This window comes from Aristolochia californica, unplaced genomic scaffold (genome assembly GCF_029961685.1).
Source record: "Aristolochia californica isolate CCGP_79_NKW_82.1479 unplaced genomic scaffold, dmAriCali1.0.hap1 SCAF_10, whole genome shotgun sequence".
NCBI lineage: Eukaryota > Viridiplantae > Streptophyta > Magnoliopsida > Piperales > Aristolochiaceae > Aristolochia > Aristolochia californica.
In genome coordinates, this window is record NW_027181771.1 from 7,554,272 (window position 1) to 7,565,348 (window position 11,077).

General features: G+C 38.8%; 1 protein-coding gene across 1 annotated transcript; it reads right to left on the reverse strand.

Moving 5' to 3' along the window:
- Positions 1 to 3,744: 3,744 nt before the first annotated feature.
- Positions 3,745 to 4,746, reverse strand: LOC137942852 (tyrosine N-monooxygenase-like). Its single transcript, XM_068788584.1, has 3 exons — positions 4,731 to 4,746; positions 4,548 to 4,621; positions 3,745 to 4,371 (listed from the first exon to the last, which is right to left on the reverse strand). Exons 1-3 carry the CDS (start codon positions 4,744 to 4,746, stop codon positions 3,745 to 3,747), a joined length of 717 nt encoding a protein of 238 aa, XP_068644685.1.
- Between the last annotated feature and the right edge of the window lie 6,331 nt (positions 4,747 to 11,077).

The window sequence follows — 11,077 nt, forward strand, 5'->3', positions numbered from 1 at the left end:
TTGCACCCAAACAAATGACATTATTTGAGGAAAACTTAAGTATGTTAACTCCATAGAAATTCCTATTTCGTTTTCCCCCTAGAACTAGTTCATAATTTTAGTTCTTTACTAAGCATTTGTCCTATTAAAATGAGACTATTTCCCATTTAATAGAATTGACTAATGCTAAGTCATGCATCAACCCTTCTACATAATACACATAGGATAAGAAAGAGGTCGAAGTACCGATTTTACCAATTCCTTTTATGGTACCTTTGTTATTGTCTCCAAAAGTTACATAACCTCCATCTTTGGGATTGATTTCAACAAACTTCTTCATATCACTGGTCATATGCCTCGAGCAACTGCTATCCAAAATCCAAACATTTTTCTATGCCTTGGCTTGGAGACAAACTTCTTCGGAAGTGGTAGACTCATCATCATTGTCTTCAATTGCCATGAGTCCAGCATTGTTTTCTTCTTCTTTCAAGTGGCTAGACTCTTCATCTTATAGCATCCCAAGCTAAGATCAATGTTAAGGACCTAGCCAATACTACCCAAAAGACCGACTTGCTAGGTAGTGGAAAGCCAAACACTTAACCTAGGATCATAATAGAAGAACGCAATCCACCCTCCTCTTGAGATGCCACCTGGGCCAACAATTCGTATCAGAGTGGGCTAACAACTTAATTGAACTCAAAATGTCCTTGATTTTGAAAAACAATAAATAGGATCTCAAGAGTAAATGCTCCTTCTCCAAGGACAAACTTCCAACCATCCACCGCTATTTAATGGAAACAATTGTGGATATTCTATCGTAAGAATAAAGTTCTTTCTTCAATTCATGGATTGAGACATTTGACTTGTAACCAAGAATGGACCATTTGAGCAAAAAAAGCTTGAAAATGTCATCTCAGTTGCAAAGGTATTTAATGATTTAACTAGGGAACACAAGGAGCAAATCCAAACAAACTCCAAGGCCATAAATCTCTTTTTATGTGCCTTAGGACCAAATGAGTTCAATAAGGTGGACATGTAAGACCACTAATAAAATTTGGGAAAAACTTGAGGTCACACATAGGAACCACTAGACTAAAAAACTCTAGGATCAACATTCTGATAGCCCAATATGATGAATTCAAAATGAAACTGGGTGAGTCAATAGCAGAGATGAACTCAAAGTTCACTCATATTATAAATGAGTTGAATATATTAGGAGAAGAAATTTCCTTGTATAGGCAAAATGACAAGCTTCTTAAGGCATTTCCAAAGTCATGGGACATGAGGAAGATAACCATTCGTGAGAATGCTAACTTTAGAACCATAAATCTACATGGAATTCTTATCACATAGGAGATGGAACCTAAAGATGAAGAGGAAGAGCAACCTAAGAAGAAGAAATTGGACTTAGGACCAAAACATGTGCAGGAAGTATTTGTTGTGAAGAGAGCTCATATGAAATAAGTTTTATCATTATATATCTTCAAGGAGTCTGTTGTAAAAAGAAAAACCTTAAAAGGGCCAATTCGGAGCTCAAAATTCCAAATTTCAAAATAAAAATGATGTTTGCTTTGAGTGTGGTAAACCAGGACATAGAAGGAACAAGTGTCCTAAATTATAAAAAAAAAGAACCCCATCCTGAAGCAAATATATAAAGAAAAACAAGAAGAAAGTTTGGATATCTTCTTGGGATGCCATGGAGGAAGAGTCTAACCAATCGGAAGAAGAAGAAAGTGATGTAGGATTCATGGCTTTTGAAGAAATTGATCACGAGTCTACAATTTTCGAAGAGCCAAGCGACTTAGGCTATGAACATGAACTTGAATTACTTTTGGAAAAATCTATTCATAGTCTAAATAAATATAAATAAATATAATGATTAATTACATGAGATTGCAAAGCTCAAGGAAGAGCAAATTGTCTTGAAGGGGACAAATGAAAGCCACATAACTAATACCTCAAGACAAAGTTGATTGATAGACAAGCTATCATGTAATGGGCTTGCTTTTGAGAATAAGAGCTTAGACTTAGAGAAGCAAGTCAAAACATTGTCTCTCAAATCCACAACCAAGAGGAAAGTTGGGAAGAACATAATAAAGAAAAATAAGTTATTTCACATTTCTCATATTAGATGATACTATTGCAGTGAATTGGATCACTATGCCCACATTTGCAAAGTTAAGATTAAAAATGGCCCTTAAATGGGTCTCTAAGGGTTATTCCAAAGGATTTGAAGATGTGAGTAAGCCTGACCATGTATACAAATTGAATAAAGCATTATCTAGGTTAAAGAAAGCTCCAAGAGCGTGGTATGAAAGACTAAGTAAATTCTTAGAAAAGAATGACTATAGTAGAGGAGGCAAAGATAAGACTCTATTCAGTAAGAATCATGAGCAAGACTTGAGTATCATTCAAATTTATGTGAATGATTTCATATTTTTTTCTTCAAATCCCTCTCATTATGAAGAATTTTCTAATGTAAGGAAGAATGAGTTTGAAATGAGTTTAATGGGTGAACTCACATTCTTCCTTGGACTTCAAGTAACACAAACTGAAAATGGCACATTCATAATTCAGCCCAAAACACAAAGGGATTGCTTTAGAGATTCAACATTGAAAATCTTAAGTAAATTTACAAACCCATGCGTTCATCCTTGAAACTTTACTCGGAAAACTCACGTAGGGCCATAGATAAAAAATTGTATGGATGCATGATAGAATCCCTACTTGACCTTTCATAGATCAGATATAATGGTCTTAGTATACCAATGTGCTAGATATCAATCCAATCATAGAGAATCTCACTTAGTGGTAGTAAAAGAATTTTTTATTATCTACGTGGGACAACCAATTTAGGTCTTTGGTACTCAAACTCTTCAGCCATTCATGTAGTAAAACCTTTTCTTATTTCCAAGAAAGCATGGCACCTCATTTTACCCACTTCAAATAGTGTTACCTCTTCCTTTTAAGTGAACTTTTCCTACGACAAGCATTGACTTGGTACTTTAGTTGCAGCAAGAGCATTGATGGAAATTATATTTCCATATAAATGGGTCACATTTATACTTCACATGGAATGGAGATTAGTCCCATTGTTAGTACACATACTAACAAATCTCAAACAAGTCAATGGCGGGGAAGGGGAGGGGAATGAGGATTGTTCAATAAATCTTTTTTGAGTTCTTTGAAAGAAATAACTCATATTGGTTTATGAGACTTGTAATTTAATTCCAATTAGGGAATTTTACTGTACTACCCAATTATTTTAAAATAATAACACAAATAACCAACTTTTCAACTTAATATCACAAATACCCAACTTTGACCGATCAATTGCACATATGTACAGTCAAAAGTGACATGTAAGCTTTGACCGCTTATGTGGGATGCTATGACTTAGTTTAATTTCACCAACACAAATCGACGATTCATCCTTATAAGTTCTACATTTATTAAAATTTTCAGTGAAATAAACATAATTAAATGAGCATAATTGCCAAAAATAAAAAAATCACTTCGCATTTCCCCCGAGAGAAGTTCATCCTCTTACTCTCCACCAATGCAAGCAAAGAAAGAGACAATTAATCTAATTATATATATATGTATATGTATATATGTATATGTGTATATATGTATATATATATATATATGTATATATATATATGTATATATATATATATATGTATATATATGTATATATATATATATATGTATATATATATATACGTAGTTAAAAATCGTCAAAATGAAATGCTCCCACCCACTCTAGTGGGGTGTATAGAGGTGTGCAGCCAGCCGAGGTTTAGTTTGAGCCAGCAGAGCCTTGGCCAGGAAGAGATGATTCGGGGACTCCGAGAGATCAATGCTTGACAAGTCGACCGGCACGCTCCAGTTGAAGCCTTGGAGAAGTCTGGCCAGAAGCATGACGGTCATGGCAGTGCCGAGGGGCGCACCCATGCAACCTCTGCAGCCGGTGCTGAAGGAGATGAACCGGAGCTCCGTCTCTAGCAGGTCCACCACGGCGGAACCCATGTGACGCTCCGGCCTGAACTTGAGCGGGTCATCCCAAACCTTGGGGTTCCTTCCTAGGCCTATTCGGCTCAGCAGAACGTGGGTACCCTTGGGTATGAAGTAGCCGGCGACGGTGGTGTCGCATGTGGAGACGTGCGGAAGGTTGAAGGGGGCAATAGGGTGAAGACGGAATGCTTCCCGAGCACAGGCCTTCACGTAGTTCAGCAGTGGGAAGTCTGACTCTTGAACCAGCCTGTCTTTCCCCACCACCCGGTCTACTTCCTCCACCGCTTTGCGAAGCATGTCCGGCTCGTTCATCATCTCTGCCAAGGCCCATTCGACTGCGTTTGATGGGTTGTCTACTGCTGCGTAGATCAAGTCCTGAAAGTTCAACAAATTAAGCACACGTTAGAAACTCTTCTGTTTAACCAGGTTTTGAATTTCCAGAGTTATGCTACTTATTTGAAGAAGGATGAGTGGCGTGTCTTTCACGATCATGTGAACAAAATTGATTTATAACAGAAACAAATGCGGTTCTTCAGTTCTGGCTAACTTACCGCTGTTAGTGCTTTGATTTCTTCCGTCGCATTAAGTGGCTTATAATTTACCTTTAAACGAGGAACTCGTCTTTCTTGTTCAGCATTTTTATGATAGGCATTTATCACCCATTTCTGCCTATCAGAGTCTCCGCCCGAGTTGGGACACCATGATGGAGGAGTTTATTACTACATATATGTTACCCCCCTCAATTGGCATTTATTAGTCCTACCACTTGAGAGTCATTATCTTGTGGAGGGACACGGTGATGGAGGAGTTTTATTACACTTTTGAGCATTGTGTATAGACCCACTACCTGCGAAATATGGGAGTGTCACTACCTGAGAATGATAGGAGTGTGCCCTACATCCAGCATGGGTTATGACTGGAGTATGGAGCGATGTCATACAGCTTGGAGTGATTTTACACTCACTTGTCTTATGCCAGTTGGGCCTCGTGGAAGAGGGCACCAACATGAGGGGGAGTGTTGGAAGACTGCCATTTTATACGAGAAAATCCTATACATCACTTGCAGCAAGCTGGGAGTTCATGATGTTCTCTCACCTCCAGCTTGAGGGGGATGTTGGAAGATGGACCCAAGCCTACACAACCAAGGAAGGCCCACATATCCAAGTGTGTTGGAAGATGGCCCAGGCCCATAAGATCAAGGAAGGTCCACATATTCAAGCGAGTTGGAAGATGGACCCAAGCCCATAACATATGGGACCCACCATGATCACGTGAGTTGGTATAAGAAATCTTACACAATAAGAAGTCTAACAGAGCCACAATTATTGTGGAAGCAGGACTCATAGAGGAGTTTAAGTTATGTTAATCTTCTATTTATATTGGTTATTTATTATGCTAGGACTTATCTTTAAGTGTTAGAGTTTGGGTGTAATTGGGACAAAGGTAGTTTAATTATAATTGGACTCTACTACCTTCCTCTATTATGAATAAAGGTTCATGCACTCTTATCACAACAAGTCAAAATAGTATTTCACTTGTCCATAAATTCAACAAATATCAACAACATACACAACACTTTTCCTTTGAAGGTATCTTTAAAAAATACCGAATGATCTACGAAACACCGCCGAAATCCAAAACGTAGTAGTGTTTGGTTAAACTTATCAAAACAGACTGATGAGATTGTTTAAGCCCATATAAGAACTTTTTTAATCGGCATATGAACTTCCCTTCAACCACATAACCAAGTGATGAGAATGCAAAATGTCATTTTTTTCTCCCTTAATGCTTAGGCTCTTATAATTATTTGGTGCCTAAATATACTAATTATTCTCATATTTTGATTTAGGATGCAAATGGAGGAGTTAAATTTAAAATGAAGTTAATTGGGTGATTCTGGATAGTTTCAAATTTGCTTCATAATCTGGGCATAACTCTCTTATCCGATCTCTAGTTGAGATAATTCAAGTTTACATGTAACTACAATAAAACTTTTTACAACTTTTATGTTTTGAATTTTGAGAGATAATGGTTTCATCCATGTCAAAATTTGGCTTGAAGTCACGGCACGTGCACTGTGATGTCCTGGAACGGGAAAAAAGAGGGGAATTAAAAGAGGAAAACCCTAAACCTTAAGAAAAAAGGAAGAGAAGGAGAGACCCCCCCCCAACCACACTCCCTTTTCCCTTCTCCATCTTTTCCTCCTATTTTCTCTAGTTTTTCCTTCAATTTTCCTCATGACCCTGCATGGCTAAACTTTCAGACTTGGTCAAAGGAAACTAAAGCCATCGGAATCAATAAAACTGTGAGATCTTATTTGTTTTCATCGTTCAATTTATGTTTTGAGTATCAGATGTTCTTCTGTAAATTTTTTTCATGATTGTCTCGTTTAATCACTAGGAGGCCTACTAGTTTATTACTCATTGCAATCTACTGTTGAGTTATGTCAAATTTGTAATTGTTTGATCCCTCTAACTTGTGAAGCAATTGAGATTTGATGATTTGCTACGTTAGGAATTATTAGATATTAAGAAGAACGCTGGACTAAATTAAATGCAGCCACTTGTGTATGTGTCGTTTAGTTTCATTGATCTCTCTAATTCTTAAGGTTGCTGCTAGATTAAACCTTTATTGCTTGTCTTGGGTTGTTTAGTAGTTAGGGTTAATTGGGTCGTTTGTTTTCTAATTAACTACAACTAAGGAGAGATAGGAAGATAGTTTTAATGGTGAATACTCAAGTGTGAATTGATATAAGTTTGCATCGATGATCAGTTGTGAAATTCCAATGGAGGATGTTGACTTAGACCAAGGTTTGTTCTTTTGATTGACTTCGATCCTTGAATTTGAATTGTTTTTTAGTTGTTTTTCTTAAAAGTGTTTTCGTTATACTCCCCCTCCCCCCCCCCCCCCCCATCCTTGTTTACGGAGCATAAAATTAGACTAATCACTCTTCAAGGGAACGATCCTTGCACGCACTGCTACTTATATTTTTAGGAATATAGGTTTTATTTTTGGTCGTTGCCGGGGAGTGATTCGTGTTGATTTTTGTGCTTCTTGTGATCCTTATTTCGTTTTTTTGTGTGTGTTTTAGCGTAGAAATTTTTATTTGTTTTCATTATTCTAAATTTTTCCTGATTTGTTTTTCATGTTTTATAACAGTTCCCTTGATATTTTATGATTGTATCTCGATCTTCAAATCAAGGTGATTTAAAGTGTGATCCAGAAATAGAGAGAATTTTGCGTAGGTTTAGGAGAGAAACTCAGATGAATTCTGAAGAGAACGATCTAGCTCTTGATTTCCCATTTTATAGTGAATCTGATTTAGAGGGGAAGGAAGTCATGGCTTGAAATTGAACTTTGCAAGAGCTTGCAGTCCCTACGGATTGGCTCTATTATCTACCCTTCAGGTGTATTACCACATGGAACGAGATGAAGAGATTATTTTTGGAGAAATATTTTCCAACTTCAAAGGTGGCCAACATTCAGAAATAAATTTGTGGTGTAAGGCAGCATAACGGAGAGTCCCTACACAAATATTGGGAACGTATCAAGAAATTATGTGCAAGTTGCCCCCATCATCAGATTAGCAAGCAGCTTCTTATCCAATATTTCTATGAGGACCTTCTACCCACTGATAGGAGCATGATTGATGTTTCTAGTGGAGGAGCTTTGGTGGATAAAACTCCCGAGGCCGTGAGAAACTTGATTGAAAATATGGCGACCAATTCTCAACAATTTGGCACTAGGCTTGACCTTCCATCTAAGAATGTTAATGAGGTAAATATTTCCTCCCTTGAACAACGAATTGTGAGTCTAACTTCTTTTGTTCATCAAATGGTTGTAGGTAAAACACAAATGATGAAGGCTTGTGGGTTTTGTTCAGTAGTAGGGCATCCAACTGATATGTGCCCAACTCTTCAAGAGGAGCCCATTGAGCAAGTGAATGCGGCGGGTGGTTTTCCTGGACAACTACAAAGAAAATATGATCATCCCAACCTTAGCTATGGGAATCCACAAGTTAATCAGCCTACAACTCAAAATCACCCAACCAGCCATTTAAGCAGTCATATCCCCCTAGACAACAATCGGGTCAAACTTCCAATTCTGGTAGGTCTTTAGAAGATATTGTTAAGTCTCTAGCCACTAATACTTTGCAATTTCAACAAGAGGCAAGGGCCAGTATTCAAAGTTTGGACAATCAGAAGGGCCAAATGGCAACTAAATTAGTCGGCTAGAGGCACAAACTTTGGGGAAATTACCCTCTCAAACAGTAATAAATTCAAGAGAAAATGCAAGTGCAGTCGTTTTGAGAAGTGGTAAAGAAGTTGAGATTCCGATAAAGGCAGCCCCTATATTGTTGGAGCAAGAAAAGGAAAAAACATCACTGCAGACAGGAATGTTCCCAATGATGATAACATACCTAAGCGTAAGTTTCCACCTCTTTTTTATTATAAACTAGTTCCTCCTTTTCCTCATGCTTTAACAGATTCTCGAATAGATGAGCAAAATTAAGATTTATATGAGACTTTCCGTAGATGTGAGGTAAATATTCCACTTTTAGATGTTATTAAACAAGTGCCTCGTTATGCTAAATTCCTGAAAGAACTGTGCACAATTAAGAGGAAACAGAAACTTAAAGGATGTGAGAAGGTGAGAGTAGGGGAGAATATTTTTGTAGTTATTCAAAGAAAATTCCCTGTGAAATGCAAAGATCTAGGTATGTTTACTATCCCTTGTATGTTATGTCACACCAGATTTGAGAAGGCCATGATAGATTTAGGAGCTTCGATTAATGTCATGCCATATTCAATATATGCTTCTTTGAAACTTGGACCTTTGAATAAAACTGGTGATGTGATTCAATTGGCTGATAGATATAATGCCTATCTTAAGGGTGTAGTTGAGGATGTTCTTGTGCAATTTAATGATTTGATTTTTCTTGTTGATTTCTATGTGCTTGATATGGAAATTGTTGACCAAACTGCTCCTACTTTGTAAGAAAGACCATTCTTAAAGACATCCAAGACTAAGATAGATGTTCATAGTCGCACACTTGCAATGGAATTTGATGTTCAAATTGTTAAGTTTAACATTTATGATGCCATGAAATATCCTGGTGATGATAATCCTACTTATTCTATTGATGTGATTGATTCTTTAAAATAGGAAGTTTTTGAACTTGATGGAAAAGATGAATTGGAAGTTGCCATTAGTAAGCATCTGGAGAAAGAGAATGAGAAGTTAGGCTTGAGTTTTGATTTGCAGGAAACTGTTGTAGCGTTGAATGATATTCCACAGTTACAGTAGTCAGGTAACATTCTTTATATTGCATTACCAGTTTCTAACAAGAGGCCTTTACCCTTTGTTTTGCAAGCTCCCACTCCAGATTTGAAGCCTCTCCCCAATCACCTCAAGTACCATGCAGGTTTTCTGTGGAGAACCAACATGAAGATGAAGGCTTTATGTTATGGACTCCATAGCAGGTCGAGTGCTTAGAAGATGTCGTGGGTAAATCATGTAATTTTCTGGGTTAAGCATGTTGTTGGTTTAGATGTAATTCCCTTTCTTTTCGTGGGCCTTGTTATTGGCCTTTGCTTGTACTCGAACCCTAGTCCTCTCTTATAAGGGGAACGATGGCTTGAATGGGAGTAAGCTTGATCATTAGTCTTAATTCAGAGATCGGATACTCTCTCTTCCAAAGAGGTCCAAGGTGCAAGTTTCCTTCGAAAGCTTGATTCTTCTCAACCATAGGGCGTTCTAAAAATCCCAAACCTCGCTCAAGGATGAATTCCAATCTGAAACCTATAGGAGGTCGCCGAGTAACTCGATCCATGGCGAGGGACCTAAACAATGCGGTATCAGATAGGACCACCGTCGGCGATTCTTCTTCTCCAAATGATTTGGGAAATAGTATTGAGGAAATTCGTATTGAAGGACAAAACCAAACAGCAGCACTTCAGGCAGAGAATGCAGCACTCCGCACTGATTTTTTGGAGCTCTGGGAGACTATTCTGCAACTCAATCTTCGAATTGGCGAGTGGCTTGCTAGGGATGCTGCTATTCCGGATATTTCCAGCAGACCATTCAACCAGCAGGCCCTTCACCAACCATCTACCCAACCTCCTCTGTGTCCAGCATATCAACCTGTAGGGGGTGTCCACGGCCCAAGCCACACCACCGTTCCCAGGTATACCAAGCTCGATTTCCCCACTTATGATGGGTCCTCTGACCTTTTAAAATTGTTACATAGGTGTGAAAAAAAAATTGGAATCAAAGAACCCAAGTGGATGACCGGGTCCCTTTAGCTTCCTTCCACCTGCGCGATGAAGCGCAGCTATGGTACCACCAGTTTGAATCAGAACACCACATCAATGATTGGGACACTTTTAAGGAGTATTGCATGCTGAGGTTCGGGCCCCCAGCCAGAAGTAACCCTCTGGGGAATTTGGTGAACCTAAAACAAACCGGTTCAATAGAATCTTATCAGAAACAATTTCATGAACGACTGGCAAGAGCTAGCAGGTATGTTCGTCCTGATCAGTATGTTAATTTATTTACTGCTGGATTAGTGGAAGCACTTCGGTTGGAAGTGGAATTATATGACCAACCAGACTTAGCTCATGCTATGAATCTGGCACGTGCCCTTGAGGCCAAACAGAGGATCTTGAAAGAGTCTATGGTGCGTCGGCCCCCATGGCAAGGCCGTGTGGCCACTGGTGCGCCAAATCCCCCTAGCTTCCCTAAGCGTCATGGACAGAATAGCTCTCAATCACCAGAGACACACAAGTCACAGCCACCCAACCCCTTCATTCGCCATCTTACATGAGCAAAGATGGAACAGACGAGGGCCAAAGGGCTCTGTTACAATTGTGATGAGAAATTCATTCTTGGGCACCTATGCAAACGTCTATTTTGGTTAGAGGCGGATGATTCAGAGGACAACACACCACTTGAGAAAGCTGAAGAGCCAGTGGTGGTCGAACCAGCCATTTTCCTACATGCTATGACGGGGTTGCACAGTACTAACACTATGCAGGTTCGCACCGCCCTCCAACTCCACATGTTGCTGGCCTTAGTTGAT